This window comes from Sinocyclocheilus rhinocerous, unplaced genomic scaffold (genome assembly GCF_001515625.1).
Source record: "Sinocyclocheilus rhinocerous isolate Xijiao unplaced genomic scaffold, SAMN03320098_v1.1 scaffold767, whole genome shotgun sequence".
In the NCBI taxonomy this organism is placed as follows: Eukaryota; Metazoa; Chordata; class Actinopteri; order Cypriniformes; family Cyprinidae; genus Sinocyclocheilus; species Sinocyclocheilus rhinocerous.
Window position 1 is genome coordinate 613,204 of NW_015633562.1, and position 16,391 is coordinate 629,594.

The 16,391-nt window shown below is 39.2% G+C and overlaps 1 protein-coding gene across 1 annotated transcript in view; it reads right to left on the reverse strand.

The window, feature by feature from the left end:
- cblb (Cbl proto-oncogene B, E3 ubiquitin protein ligase) overlaps window positions 1-11,673 on the reverse strand; it is a 62,662-nt gene extending 50,989 nt beyond the window's left edge. Inside the window, exons 1-3 of the mRNA XM_016558398.1 lie at window positions 11,431-11,673; window positions 10,562-10,724; window positions 9,449-9,699 (exon numbers count right to left, since the gene is read on the reverse strand). Of these exons, the coding sequence (XP_016413884.1) occupies window positions 9,449-9,699; window positions 10,562-10,714 (404 nt within the window). The 5' untranslated portion in view covers window positions 10,715-10,724; window positions 11,431-11,673. The remainder of the gene's footprint in view (window positions 1-9,448; window positions 9,700-10,561; window positions 10,725-11,430) is intronic.
- Between the last annotated feature and the right edge of the window lie 4,718 nt (window positions 11,674-16,391).

Genomic DNA, 16,391 nt, shown 5'->3' on the forward strand with positions numbered 1-16,391 from the left:
AATCTACAAAAGTGATTTTTCTTTGTGTTTTGTTGTTTGATTAACGTTCATGACAGAGAAAGCAACAGGAACATTAAACTGCTGTGAACCAATATACTGTTACACATCCGTTTTCTTTATCAATTGTTTAACTTCACCTAAGCCATAAGCATCTGTGTTTATAAGGATACTTGCAGAGCACAGTATTTCGGGCACAAATAGACGCAGAAGTTAACAGAATTCAGTGTTCACGTGCATCTGCGTGGCTCTCACCGTGACTACAGCGGACGCGACAAAATACAATAGAACCCATTGTAATCAGTGATGCTGTGTGACGGACTACACTGCATTGCGCGTGACACGACAAATCCCGACAGTAAACTGATGCCTCGTTCTATTTATGACGTACATTGTAAAAAAAAATCCGTAAAATTTACGGTAAAAAAACGGCAGCTGTGGTTGCCGGAATTTTACCGTAAAAAAATATGGTAGCAATGTTTTAGGTTTTTTAACTTAAATTTACAGTTAAATACCGTAATTTCATTAACTGATATAATGTTAATATACCAACCTATTGAAGTACTGAAATCTGTTTTGTACCTTTGTACAGTGTACTGACACAAAGTTCAAAGATTTGTAACGGTCGCTTTGTCACGTCCGATGTATACAGACTTTGGGGACGTTCACATGTCACTCCTAAAAACGCATAGAAAACGCCAGCCGCGCCGCGTTCTCCTTCTTTCCAAAGCGCTCGGGAGCTTGCACTTTCGTGGCGTCTGCCGTTGCTAAGCAACCTTGACCTGCGGTCTCCGCGACGACGCGGAAGTTTCAACAAAGGATAAATTGATTTCCAGCACTGAAAATCCCTTGCAGTAGCTCTTCTACAAAATTAATTTAAAATGGGTATCTCTGTACAGCTGTTGCGTCCGGTGTAGACACCGTGTCTGTGTGTGAGCAAAGAAAACAATCAGTATAAATATAACGATCAGTATACTAAACATCGCACATCCTGCGATGTGACTATCGCGGATGCGCACATCGCAATATCGATGCTGAAACGATATATCGTGCAGCCCTAACACACACCCTCAGACACTCGCACTGCGAACATGTCAAAGCACTTAACCGTGATGTTTTAATTAAGGAAATGTCTGAGATATCCAAGAATTTGATTACTCTAAATAAAAAATATGCTTAAAAGTTGTTAAGCTAATGAAGTAGCCTTTCTGTTTTCCTAAGACACATCACTTAAGACATATCGGTAAAAAAAGAAAAAAAGAAAAAAATGTCTATGTGGTTGCTAGGGTGATATCAGTGGTTGCTAGGTGGTTTCTTCCTGGAATTCTGAATCACAAAAAATGTAACTGGTCATCATGTAATCATACGTTTAAGAGCAAAGGATAACTGACGAGACCACACACTTCACAAACGTCTCTCAGACCCCACTATGAGTGACACATCTCTTGGTTTGAGTGACGGACAGGAGGCAACCGATCCCAGAAGGCCTAATCTAGTCTGACAGTTTAAATAGGCTTTCACACTGAGGTAGCGAGTCGGTCACAGTGCTGCAGGCAGTTTCGGGGCCACGTTATGCTGAGTTGAGTCTACGGGAGGTTTCTGATCACAGAAAGAAAAAAGCCGTTGCCAGCTCAGAGTTTCCATCCTGTGCACTTCAACAGCACAACGTGCAGCCCGACAGAAGCGTTTATGTGGCCCTCTGATGAGGTCACCAATTTTACGGCGGGAAAAGACAAAAGGCGTTCAGAGCTCCGGCAGGTGTTCTTCTGTGGCTGCTTTAAAACTACAAGCCTGAGGTTTTATCGTAACTCATGCAGGCAAATGTTTCATTGAAATCAACTCAATGTATGGTGACAGCTATGAGAGTTGGAGGGAGGCTTTTTTGTTTTGTTTTTAAAAGAAGCCTCACCCAGGTTTTATTTGATGAAAAACACACAGTAATACTGTGAAATATTATTACAGTTTAAAACAACTTTTCTATTTTAATATACCTTAAAATGTAATTAATTACTGTGATGGCCAAGCAAAATTTCTCCAGTTTGTAATGTCACAAGATCCTTCAGAAATCATTCTAATATGCTGATTTACTGCTCAAGAAACATTTCTAATTATTATAAATGCTGAAACAGTTGCACTTTGTATAATCCATAACAGATTTTTTTCAGGATTCTTTAAAGGGGTCATATGATGTTGCTAAAAATAACATTATTTGGTGTATTTGGTGTAATGAAATGCGTTTATGCGGTCAAAGTTCAAAAGAACAGCATTTATTTGAAACAGTAAAATTATAAATGTCTTTACTGTCACTTTCAATTTAATGCATCCTTGCTGAACAAAAGTATTACATTTCTTTAAAAAACTCAAGGGTTTCTTTAAAGAAAAACATGTTGTGGGTATAAGGATATATTCCGTATGTATTTAGCATGTTAAAGTGCTCTGGCTCAGTTTTGTTTGTTCACAGTCTGCCTTCTAGGATTTCATTCTCAACAGCAGTGGATGGTGACTGGGGCTCAGATGGCCTGCTGATGTTTGTGTTTGTTTGTGTATACACAGTATATGAGTAGGAAACATAGAGAGGCAAACACATCACAATAAATCAAGCACATCAGCCAGACTCCCAGAAGACCAGCACCATACAGACACAAAAACGCAACAAAGTCCCATATGGACACCAGTAAAACCTCACTAAACAAATCCTCATTCCCTCTCCAGACTGGACACACACACCCGACTCCCCAAGCACCTTGCTGGAAACAAAGCAGGTTTCTGTTCTTTAAAGCACACATCTGCCACAATGGACCTAACCCAGAGCTCAAACGGGACATTGCTAGAAGTAGAGCAAACATGGGAACAAATTTAAGGCTTGTTCTCTCATCTTCTGCTCTACTCTCGTTCTACAAGACACCTAACCACTTGAGACGCAGCTGTCGAGACTACTATTGATTTGCTGTTTGGGTTGATTTGAATCCACCCTGAAGTTCCACCTGCTGCCCGCACCAAAAAAAAAAAAACAGGGCCAAGCCAACACTCACTTGCAGTCACTTAGATAACAAGAAGCCGTCACAAATGGGGCTCTGGTTTCAGAGAAACACATTTTCACTGCTGTGGAAAGTGTGACACTCACCTACACAGTTCACGAGCACAACAGCGCCCTATGACACCTGAGACGTAGAATTTAAAGACTGAGAGGTAAAGATGGAGAAAACAAGTGAGATATTAGAGAGCAAGAAGAGGCGAGCAGATGTTGACATTTAAAACCACCAACAGAGATACAAATGAAACCTCAAAAGCTGATAATTCATTAGATGTTCATTTAAGGAGGCGTCCCATCTGTAAGCTTTTCCAGATGAGACCAGCAAAGGTTGAACCCCAAATTTCAGGGGGCTGGGGCACAAAGAGACAACCAAGAAGACAAAAGGGTGATGTGTGTTTTAAGGACAGGTGGGTTCTGTATCTGAAATCAGCTCACTGCATTAGAAGGCTAGAAATATACTCTACACAAGCACACAGACACAAAAGCTTGGCCAACGAATTGCAATGCATTGAAGTCCCATTCACCCGTTAACATGCTCAATTTAATGTGGCGGTAACCTACTAAACCTCGAAACTCAAGAGAATGACTGAGTTCAAATTTGCCATTTAGGGATGCAATGATATTAATTTCTGTCAGATATACAGATAAACTGATTAGCCTATACTTTAAATGACCGATATTTAAATTCTAAATATATATTTAAAAAACACTTTTTTTTTTTTATCAGTCAACAAAATTATTTAAAATAATACATTAGCAACAACAAGTAGTTGACCAAAAAAAAAAAAGTTTCTGCTAATGACCAACCCTTGATTTATGAACTGCATTCCTGGCTAGAAGCATTTGTGTACTTGCGTATATATGTATTCTGACATAAATGTGTTTGTGTTCACAGAAAAAGGATAATTGTGGAAGGAAAACACAAAAACAGGATGTTATGGGGCACTTCCCCCTTGAGTTTTCCTCCAGATGACTGAAAAGAGGGTTAAGTGGCACAGTACAACAGAATCCGAGTGAGCAAAAATCATAACAGATATCCGCACTCAATGCCACTGATTTGCAGTATAAAGATGTCCTGTCTTGTAAGAGTGTGTGTATGTGTGCGTTTGCCCTTCCTCTTGAGGTCATATATCCCAACGTCTTTCCTTTCCGGTTCTGGCCCCAGCCTTTTTTTGCAACCCACTTCCTTTAAGGCCTGGATAAGTTTTGGGATCTTGAGAATTCCCATCCAGTTAAACTACAGAGAACATAGACAATGAATTTATTCTGAATTTCTCGGAAGCTCAGTCTTTTCCAGTTAAACCAATTCAAAGCAGTAAACAGTGGTATCTCCTAGATCTAAGGTTTGGAATTGGTCCGTGACTTCCTCATTAATGAAGCTTTTTCCATCATTAGCCGGGCACCAGATGAAACTCATCATCACACTGCAGAGCAGACGGCGCGGTAACCGAGGCATGGTGGGGTGGGGGAGTTGTGATATGTGGTGTGCCATGTGATTGGTGGTAGACTGAGTGCTGCTAATTGCGCTTTTACCCAAATGCAGACCTCTGCTCATTAATCACGCACTGGGCTTTAAGAATTTAAGAGAAATAAACAAACATGATCGCAATAACAAGAGGACTTAATTGAGCCCCCAATGCAGGACAAACATGTTACACAATGGGTAAAGGAAAAGGAGCGGGAAAACATGAAAGAGTGACCAGAGAGTGGGGAGACCCCTAATAGAGTAGAACAGCTGGCTCTATTCCACTGTTATTTGGCCATTTGAACTTCATTGTTCCTGTGTGTGATGGATGCAGCTGGAGAAGGCTGAGACTGGGGGATGGAGAGGGGCCCATTTGTTCTGCAGGCTCTGAGATGAGGGGAGGATATATTTTCCTTTCATTCTCCGTGGGAGGGCATTCACTAACTCTGTAAATAACTCCAATTAACTCCAGTCAAGGGGTGACATGCCCTGCTGCAGTCCATCATGTGCCATCATGTGCCTAGGTCTGGCTCACATTGGACATTATTGCAGTCAATAATTACTTTGTATACTATAAGGTATACAAAGCAATAAGGTATGAGGTCGTGCTATGTTAAAACTAGGGATGCACCAATATTAAAACATTAATCATAGAAAATAAGAAGAAATGTTTCTTGAGCACCAGCATCTTCTTCAGCATGTTAGAATGATTTCTGAAGGATAGTGTGACACTGAAGACTGATTTAATAGCTGCTGAAAATTCAGTTTTGTCACAGGAATAAATTAGTTTAAAATACATTAAAATAAATAATTTTATTTAAATCGTAATAATATTCACAATATTACTGTTTTGACTATTTCTGAGCAATTTAATGCCGCTTTAATGAGCATAAGAGACTTGTCTTACTAACCCCAAACTTTTAAAGAAAAAAAAAACTATTTCATTAATCAAACTTATTAAATGCCACCTTTCAACAAGACGATATAGGCTAGTCCATGACAGGTAAACAACAAAATGGTATTTCCAATCAGCTTCCTGGAACTTTCTGTTTTATAATGGTATTTTATAAGGATCCAACATCTTTTATACATAAGAAAAAAGACAAAACAAGAGCCTGAAAGATAATGAAATTGGAACAGAGAAATAATCTGATGCATAGTGAAAAGTCTTTCTGACCAGAAACTATTGGAGAATGGGTAATTGTGCTCATCCACCAAATAAGTTAACCTATAATTAGTTTCTCCTAGGGAAGAAGAAAGCGCTGAACATTAACTTCTGCTTGCACAGAAAAAATAACAGAGTTAACCTTTTAAAAGATGCTCTCTACAATGTGCTTACTCAAGGTCAAAGAAAACAAGGCATGCCGGTCTCTCAGTTCCTCTACGTAGCAGTTTCAAATCCAGAGCTCCGTTTCCATCAAGGTCTGCACTTTTACTTCAGCTTTTCATCACCAGCTCAGACGAAGTCTTGAGATAAAGCTACATCAGAGACCTTTTCCATCAAATCTGCTGCTGCGTTAGCTATGACATTCAGTCTGTTTCAGGACAGCGTTCAGTCCATGCATCATCCCGTGACGTTCCTGTTGCCCCCTGTACTGTAACATAAAGATCCTATTCTGTTTACTCACAGCAGACGGCAATGGGGTCCAAAAAAGTCTGTTTCAGCAACTAGAGCATTGTGTTTATCCATCGAACATCTGCACGGAGATTCGGAGAACATAGTAGCTTGTGGTCAAGCACAAATTAAGGATGGTTATTCAGTATCCTGTGCTTTAAGGAAATAAAACATTTCAAACATCACATCATGGTGTTAACACCTACACTGGTTTACAGGTGCTAGAGGAGTAGAGGTGCAAGCTGGGAAGAAAATTCACTTTTAGCACATTTGCGGAAAGCAAAAACTTCCCCAAATGTTCCGTAGCTGTTAGGCGGCTTTAAACCGAGCAAGCTGAGAAAGGAGATTTAAACAGACGGCTGCCACTTGTGAGCAAGTGCAGTATATTACCTTTCTCAGAGGGGAATTAGATCTCTTGAAGGGCTCTCAGAGCTTTAAAAAAAATGTTCGTTTTTGGATGTGATGAGGCTGGAAGAGGTAGAGTAAGGAACTGGGTTAATACACTGTCATTTCACAGTCAGTGTGAATGCAAAACAGCTCCATGGACCGTCCCCACTGTCTGTGGCCTGCTTAAAGGCCAAACCTCAGAGATATTTTCTTCTGCGAGTTTGAGAACAGCGCATCTGAAGTCTCTATCTCTGTTGAGAGCAGTCTCTCTGTCATCTGCTCACACCTCAAAGCCACAGGAACATTAAAACATCTGCCGATCTTCTCATGATGCCTGACGACTGAGAAGCAAGCACGTCAATGAGGCCAAGTCTGAGGCTTCAGCGAAGTTCGGCGTGTACTGCATGGCTTCACGCTTCTCTCCACAATGCTTTCCATCTCTGTCACCAAAAAAGACACTGAGGAGATTAAAGCATGAGAGATCCAACACTGCAAGGCTTAAGATTGCCACCTCAGCCCCAGATACAACAAAGCTTGCCAATCTCGACTAGATTCAATACATCCGGCCTATTCATCTCTGTTCCAGACCACCGTTTTGTCCACTTCTTAATGTCAATACTAATAGATAGTAATGCATTTAGATCTTTCCAGTAAGAGGAGAAACTCAGAACCTCAGCAATCCTCTGATAATTATCAAACAGGGTTGACATTGCTAGAATACAGCACACAGTCTGAAGATGGGTGTCTGTATCATCACCATGACGATACTTTTTAATAGCTATTAAAAACTGTGCAGTTAATGAAACAAAGAAAGACCACATTCATTTTTTCCCCACTGTTATATCAGTGGCTTTATGGTAAATTTTTCTTCTTTTTCTGTTGTTGTTGTAATTTGCCCACAGCTGTCCAACAATGTAAACAAACACAGAAAAATAGTAACACAGATGTGGTGAACAATGAAATAGTGTAGTTTAAAAAAACAGGGTATAATAAAAAAGAAAATACTTAAAAGGGGTTAAAAAATAAAATGTTTTACAACTTTTTACTTTTAATGTTTAAAAAAAGTTTTCAGAGCATATCTGTGGACTGAATCACAATGACACCACAAAACTAGGCATTATAAGTTATTTAGGAACTATTTTGTCCTCCACTGACTGTCTAACGTTGATGCCAGAGATTATACATAAGGCAGGAGGGTGCTGGGGGAGAGAGAGAGAAAAAGAGAGTCCCATTGTTGGTCTCAGGAGTTGCAGTATAATTACTATAGCACATGCGGGGCCTCTATGAAGATGCCTGGCTACAGGCCGGGGACCAGCTTTTGTACTGATGTCTCCCTGCAGCCCCACTGCACTATGAGTGAACTCTCCTTCCTTTTTCACATGGCTCTTTCTCCTGTTTCCCTCCTCTCTTACTGTAACTTAATGTATATGTATTAATATTATTTCCTATTAAATTATATATTCCAAATGGTAATATACTATATACTACATATATATATTTATATTTATTATATTTTATTTTTTATTATCATTTATTATTTCCATTATAACTATTGCGCTCAAGATAAAAAAAACAAAATCTATGTGAGCCAGCCAGATGTTACCGTGGCAACATATTTAAATTAGCAGATTTTCAGTGTGAGAAAACCAAACATTTCCGTTTACAAGCCACAAAAAATGTATACATGATCATCAATCATAAGAAACCCTGACAGCACAGCACTAACCTGACTATCGACAGTTCCATCAACTAGCACTGGGCCATCAAACCATCCTTATTGTTAAGCCCTGCACTCATCTCGATTTCTTGACCTTTTGTCTTCCCTCCCTTCCTCTCTGTAATCTGCAAAAGGACACATTTCTATCCCCCCTTTGTGTGGAACAGGGAACCAAAGGCTGGAAGGCAAAGTAGAGGATCTCTCCCCAGAGATTTAAGACACGAATGACACAGCAGATGTGGAGGAGCTGTCAGCCGATATCCCTGCTCCTGTCCAGAGCGAGAGTCACAGCTTCTGAATACGACAGCATGCCAGGACGGCCTGTCAGTTGGTGTCCGCAGGCTAACAAATGCTGCTTTACCTTTCCATCAACCCACAAAAATTTCATTTCAATCATCTTCTCACCCCTGCAGAATCTGGTGAGACTGGGATCGAAAGCATTACTAAAATTAAACTCTTCTGCCAAAACCCGAGCCACAGTTGCCAATCAAAAGCACTGGGATATAAACCAATAGCTGAAACACTATCTGCTGGCAGTATCAAACGCCTTATGATACGTTTTCAAACTGTGCAGTATTTTCCCAAATAGTCAGTGGCCTAAATGCAGTTTAATTGATGTGAGGCTACGCTCTAAACCAGATGCTAAGATTTTCCTCTGTAGTCAAGGGCCATGTTTCATGTCTGAAAAGCACAGGCTGACCCAGAGCTCTAATGGCCCTCAGGGAGAGGATTCTGCATGTGTCAGCTTATGCCCGAGACACACTTTCTCTGTTAATAATCTCTCTCGCTTTGTTCTCGCCTCTGCGCAGAGTCTGCCCGGCCCACCAAGGGTTTAGTTTCAGAGGGGGTCAGTCTCTTTCATTAGGGCTGCTGTTCTTGATCAGAGTTGGATTTCCATGATAATTAGCCATGACTCAAACTGACACCAGAGGAAACCCAACGAACAGACCAGTCACATCTGACCTCTCCTATGTCTATGTCCATCCAACAGGACGTTCAAAGGGCAAAAGATCAGTGTCAAAAAGAAAGGCCGTACGAGTTATGAGACTGACAACCGTGATAACTCTAAAAGATGATCTTAAAAACCATCTGCAATCATCTCAAGCATGATGCACAACAGTGAACAAAAGTGAATTGTCTGCTCTATTCCTTTCGCTTCACTTTGTAATGGACAAAACACTGACCAGACCATGTGTAAAATGGACCATAAGTGAAATATAAAAAGCATCCTACCTGTCTTGTGACTGTTCTTCATACATTCTCTCCTTGGCTTCCTTAAAGAGGCGGATTGCTCTTTTGGATTTCTTCATCAGGCTGTCGATGTACACTTTGAAAAAGTCATTCTCACTTAGCTGAGTAAGTCTCTGGTTCTCTTCATATTTGCACAGAATCAGCCTCAGGTGCTGGTAAGTGTCAGGTAAAATATCCAGGATGTACGGAGGACTGTTCTTCAGCTGTAGTCTGGGGTTCTGACATAACCTCACCTAAAAAAAACACACACACATCGCTGCTTAGAAAAACCAACTCCTCTTCACTGAGAACAAAGTAAACGGCAATTTTCAATAATCAATTTATTAAAAAAAAAAAAGAAAGAAAGAAAAATTCAAAAGGTAGGTGGTATTTCTGACAAATCTTCTATAAAATATAGTAATGATAGATGCATGGGAAATAAATCACATAAGATATAGTATAAATGTATACATTAATATATAAATAATATTTTTTAAATCACAAAAGGACTACATATATAAAAAAAATAAATACATGTTTTATTACTTTTTATATATAAAACATGTTAAAAAAGGGCGCTCAAAATATACATTTCTGTGAGATATATAAGTTCCAATTTTATATTTTTGTTATATGTATGTGTGTGTCTAATAATATATATACATAGACACACACACACATTTTTTAATGTTTTTGAAAGCGTGTCTTATGAAATAATAAATATTACATATTATATATTATATTATATTATTATATTAAACACACATTTGTATATATTACACAAATTGAAAAATCACAAATTACAAAGGACTGCATATATATAGTGGAAAAATATTTTGTCTATTGATTATATCTAAAATTATAATATACATAACTTGTGAGATAGATAGATAGATAGATAGATAGATGGATAGATAGATAGAAGTTAACTGGGTGGATTTCAGCAACGAACAAACTTCTCGAGTTTGCCGCCAGACAGTAAACAGTTTGCTACAATGTATCAAACAAACGCTTCCAAACAACCGACTTCATGGAAAAGTCTCTCAGCGCGGGAGAGAAGAGGAAGCACTGTTGCGTCATCGGCAGCAAGACTGTAAACATACTCAGGACACTTACTACTTTGTCCATGAGTTTCCATGTCTTCTCTACGGTCCGGCGGTCCGCGGCCGCCTGCTTGGGGGGTCCGACAGCGTCCTGGATGGCGTCAATAATGCCTAAAATACGGCCTTTCCGATTGTTAGGTGGGCGTCCACTGAGAGCAGTTGCCATTTTCTGCACACTGTAACACACAAAAATGTTGCTGCTGAAGGCAACAAAACACATGTGGGAAGATATGTGACAGTATAAATGTGCTGTACCAGCACCGAAAACCTTCGGTCTTTTATATCAGTCCAGCGTTTAATACAAAGTCAAGACTAGTCTAGTGAAATTAAAATGCTTGAACTTTGTAACTAAGCAATAGCAACGCCATTATCCCATTTAATCCCACTGGTTACATTTGTGAACATTAAACCATGTATAATACAATATACAAATGCACCTAACATATACTGTACATGTAATGTGTATAGGGTCTAATAATAATTTATGAACAAAAAATTTGTTTCATACAAATCACGGTCATTATCCATGTAAACATGTCAGTGGTCACTTTTGAATGAGTAACTGATTAAATCACATTCTAAACGTTTTTTAAAACTTTTTCAGAAAAAAACACGCAGTTTGTTTAATTAGGTTGTCTAAGCAGTAAAATACAAGTCCCCAATTAACTGGGAATAATTTCGGATTAAACCGTTTAAAAACCACCCTGCAAAAAGGGTTACAGTGTTGCACTATTTAAAAGAGCATGTAACAAAATGCGTTGTAGCAAAAAAATGTAACGATGTTCAAAACCATGACAACTCGTTAGCCAAAGCAAGGATCTTAAAGTCATTGTAAAATGCGGCAAATTGCTCTTTTGTATCATCTATAAACTCCAGACTTACTGCGGCAAAAGGAAAACAGTGTAGCTGCCAAGACAGGGAATGTCAGAGTTCCTGAGTTGAAGCTTTAGGGAGGTCCCCACAACAAATACAACAAACGCAACAAAAACACAACGCCAATGCCAGGAAACTGTTACATCTCTGCCCAGATGTTCAGAAACTTGAAGCGGCTCTTCCGTAGCCTCACGCAGAAACCGCTTAAACGCAGTACAATCCCGCTTTTCTCGCTGTCTGATATGGTCGTGTCACTGCTCGCTTAAAAATCAGTACTGGAATAAGAAGCAGCGAAAGCAACAGGGAGGAGCCGAGTGGGCGGAGCCGATGAAGCAATCGCTCTCAGGTGGCCAATCAGAAGGCGGGAACGTTCTCGGAGGTGATGGAGTCCTCCAATCGCCAATTAAAGTGGAGACTTTAACTGCATACTTAATATTTCCGCAAATGAGGAGGCAATGAAATCGTGCAAAGCGTTTTGTAGGTTGTTCCTATTATGCAAATTGTACATTCAGTCGTCTTCACTTTCTCCGATGGAAACAAGTATTATGGCAAGCCGGCTTAGCATTTATTCCTTAAAAATACCTAAATATTGTGCCATGTATGCTAATAATTTTTTATTACTAGTACCTAATCCATTAGTGACTAGCATATTTTTTTCACTAGTACTATTCAATAGATAATTGCACTTATTTTAATAGCAACTAACTTCAATTCAATTACTCATTAACTTATTAATTAGATACTAAATACATAGTTATTGATAATGATACTAGTGACAATGGAATAGATATTAGTATCTCATAAATAGCTACTACTAATACTAAAATGGATGCTAATTACTATAAAGTAAGTTCTAGTACCATAGATAAGTAAGGGATAATCAACGGCTTCGCGTTTAAATCCTTTAATGCACGGCTAGCCGTTGATTATCCCGCTTATTCCATAGTCATTTGCCAAGTTATAGACAAGTTAAAACTAGTATTGCTCTTTGCAGCACAATATTTGACCGAATGGGTAAAAATGACAGTTATTTTCATCAGTTACGGCACGTTAGCGCTAACATTCTGCCCGCTTCAAATCATACACAGAGATGAAATAGTGCGGTAAGACCACATCAACCCCTAGTGTGCAGCACAGTCTGTGATCTCCGACCTCTCTCTCTCTCTCTCTCTCTCTCTCTCTCTCTCTCTCTCTCTCTCTGTCTGTGTGTGTGTGTGTGTGTGTGTGTGCAAGTGATGCATGTTGGTTAGTGTGCATCAATTAAAGCAGCGCATTAATATAGAACGGTGATTAAACTGACTTGGAACTACCTGTGCATTAAACGGTTTTACTGCATACCTGCCAGCCAGTCAGAATCCAGTATTCAGACAGACCATGGAATAAACTAGAATAAGAAGTAACTGGAATATTACTCAATTGAAATTTAAATTGCAAAAGTTTGTGATTTGTTGCTAGTAACATTAGAATCGTTGAATTGGGAAAGTGACAAGTAGCAATGGAATAAGTACTAGAATCTAATGAATAATTTAATAAAATAAGTAGGCTAGGCTACTACTGATGTAAAAATAGATATGACTATACTAGTTAGTTTAAAAGAATAGATGTTAAATTGGCTTTCCACGGGTCCTGTTGTTTAGCTGCCCTATATCCACGTGGGCCATTGGCGGAACATTTTGTCTCGACCGTTTAATAAGGAATGTCTTGCTCTTCCTCTTCTGCATATTCTGTCTTCATCTCCTTCAGTTCATCTTCCTCATGTTTGTATTCTTAGCTGGATATTCACAGTCATGGAAAACCTGGAAATATCTGGGATTTCAACATTTTGATTTCTAGGCCTGGAAAAGTTAATTCATCCAGAGTTGTGTATGTTAAGGCTTGTTCTGTTTGTGAACGATTCATAATTTTGAAAGGATTCTTTGATAGAAAAGCACTTGACAGTATTTCATCATAATGTCTGGCTTTCAATTTATGATCTTATTTTCAGGTACATCATGTCATATTTTGTAAATATAAACAATATAAGGCCTTGCCAACAACCAGCAATCTTTTAGATTGGTATTTCACCCAGACCAGCTACATATGGATTTCATATTCTACTCTTTAATTGACTATACACTGAACTCACTGTTAAATCTTACCGTTACAGTACAAGAATGAGTGATTCTCTACAGAACCTCTGTGAAATATGGAACTGTGAGGTCAAACCACTACAAAAAAACATGGTATAAGCACTCAAAAGGGAAGCAGGAAGTAGCAAAAACAATGAAACATCTTTGCACCTGAAGGCACAACAGAATATGCAGACACTACAGAATAGACTGGTTTATTCAGAGATGAACACAATCTGATAAAGGAATCAGTAAAGGAGATCAGAAATTTAAGACATGACTCATTTAACTGAGAATCGGTGCAGGGCTTTAATGTATCCAGAAAATGCTCAGACATGTCTGGAGTGAATGCAGCTATTTATGTGGTTAGTACATAACCCTTCTACTTTGTCAGAAAATCACAGAGAATTATCAGTTGCTTTCAAAGAATGAAAGAAGATTTTATATCGTCCTGACTTGTATATACTGTCTGATGGCAAATTAGAAATTTTAAACTTGCCCCTATCTGCAGCAAAGCACCATGAATGATGTTTGTAATGAGAATGGAGGTCCCTGGGGCCATGACCAAGAGGTCACACGATACAGCGCAGCGCTTATTAAAGCACAACGCTCTCAGTTCCACTTCCATGACATTACACACACACACACACAGACACAGGATATGTGATCCAATATCTCCAGGGCATATCTTTCTCCAAAGAAAGGAGAGCAGCTAGAGAAAAAGTTGCACAAGATGAACAATCATATTATTACAGGGGCTGATGTTGATACACACACACACACACATATGAAATTAAATAAATTCATATACTTTTAATAAATAATTAAACCTCACCATCTCAGTACGTCACAACAGGATGTAAAGCGATTGTCAAGTTATGCTTGAAAGGTCAGCATAACCGATTTCCTCTCAAAAGTATCAGACGGTCAGCATAATATCTTGCTTCTCTGTTAGAATGTGACCCTGCTTTCGATTTCCCTTTTCCTGACCTGTGGAGGTCAAGTATGTGATAATAGTTTGGAGGGGAGGAGGCAAAAGAGCCCAGAGTGAGTGTTTCTGGCCAGTCAATAACCCCCAGCATTAACTTAAACCATACATAAAAACATACAAAATCAATTAAGTAACAGATCACAAATTGCATCTGTCTCAACCAAAAAAATAACGTACATTGCGACGTGTAGCAAAGTGGCTTTGGCACAATATGCTGACTGAAGTGATGAAAAATATCATCGGCATGTCTCTGAGTCATTATTTTTCTGCTATGACTAAACACACTTCAGTATTTCCGAGCGAGCTGTCTTTCAGGATGTCTGTGGCCTGTTAACAGTGTGCGAAACGTGACAGTCACAGATTGCACTCAACAGGATTCACAATCAAGGTGTGGAGGTTCACAGTGAAATGTCAGGATTATCAGGATTGGGATGTTGCTCATTGTTTTGATAACAATATTGTTTTTGGCAACAGGGCGCAGTGATGTCATTAAGTATTGCAAAATAATTCCCTGGTTATTTGCTCAGATGTAAAATTATGAAACTATGTTGCCATAAGACATAAGAATTTCATCTGCTTTCCATACAGGAAGTCGTATAGCATTGAGCTAATTCAATCAGGGGGTTATCATGTGTGCCAGTGCATGTTCAGGCCTTATGTAAAAGGCCTTATTGTGTCCACGGGAATGATTTGCTTCAGAGTGGCCTGATAGTAAAGATGCCTATACATATTTAAAACTTTATAAACCAGAATCTAGCATCCACTTACTGTTGTGTGCATCATGAGAGAGTGGCATTGCAGCGGAGTTCATCTCAACTAATGTAGTTAACTAATGTTAATAAATGAAATTTTATTGTAAAGTGTTACCCTGATTTGTAGCTGGTCCAAGCCCATTCAGACTGGTTTTGATGATTGAGAAACTACAATATCAACTGGCCTGCAGCAAAACTTAACAGATTAAGGTCCAGCTGGTTTTTGGAACCTGATAGATGGCTTCGTACTGGTCTAAGATGGTCTACCAGCCCAGTCAGGTCCCTGCCAGCTGGCATTTCAAATCTAAACTATGTTGAACCAGCTTGGACCAGCTGCAATGTTCTAAATCACTAAAGCTGGATTTTCCAACAGGGCATTCGAATTTTGACTTGAACAGCCAGGATACTGGCTTCAAAAACCTCTCTTCTGATTCCCATGGTTGGACATAAAGTTTAGCAGTTTGTTCTGGTAATGGTATAGTAAACATTGAAAACTTCGGCAAACAAACACAAATATCCAGCCCCGACAGTCCAAGGCCTGCCAGGACAGGAGATTGTTACCCGCTATTTTTCTCTGACAATAGAGTTTCCTGATGCTGCAACCAATAGCTATGCTAAAATTTACTTTACATTAATGTTAGGGACACAGATTTAATATAAAACATAAAATAGCCATTGATATTCATGTAACCTTTCAGCAGTTTTGGTCTGAACTGTGTCTTTTCTCTGAAATATCTTTCTGCCATTCTTCTTGGTTTGTATCAGGTTGTGTATCCACAGCGATGCCCATGGCAACAGAGCTACATAAAGATTCATGAAAGGCTGTGGCGCTCAGATAAGACATAGGAGTTCTGTCAGAGAGGAAACAGCTAAAGATGAGAAACAATCCAGTCAACCAGAAAACCACACAACCTCTAATCTGTACTGCAGCTGGTCTTTGGGCTACTTTGTACCAAACGTGTTCACCCGCACACACACACAAACAGATATGCGCACGTACACACAGGCCTCGCTCTGTGGCCTCGCAATGAGGTCGCATAACTGCACCATCATTGCCATCGTCATTATAGTCATCTTCATCATCATGTCCTGTCTTCATTTTCAAGCACTGATTCATGT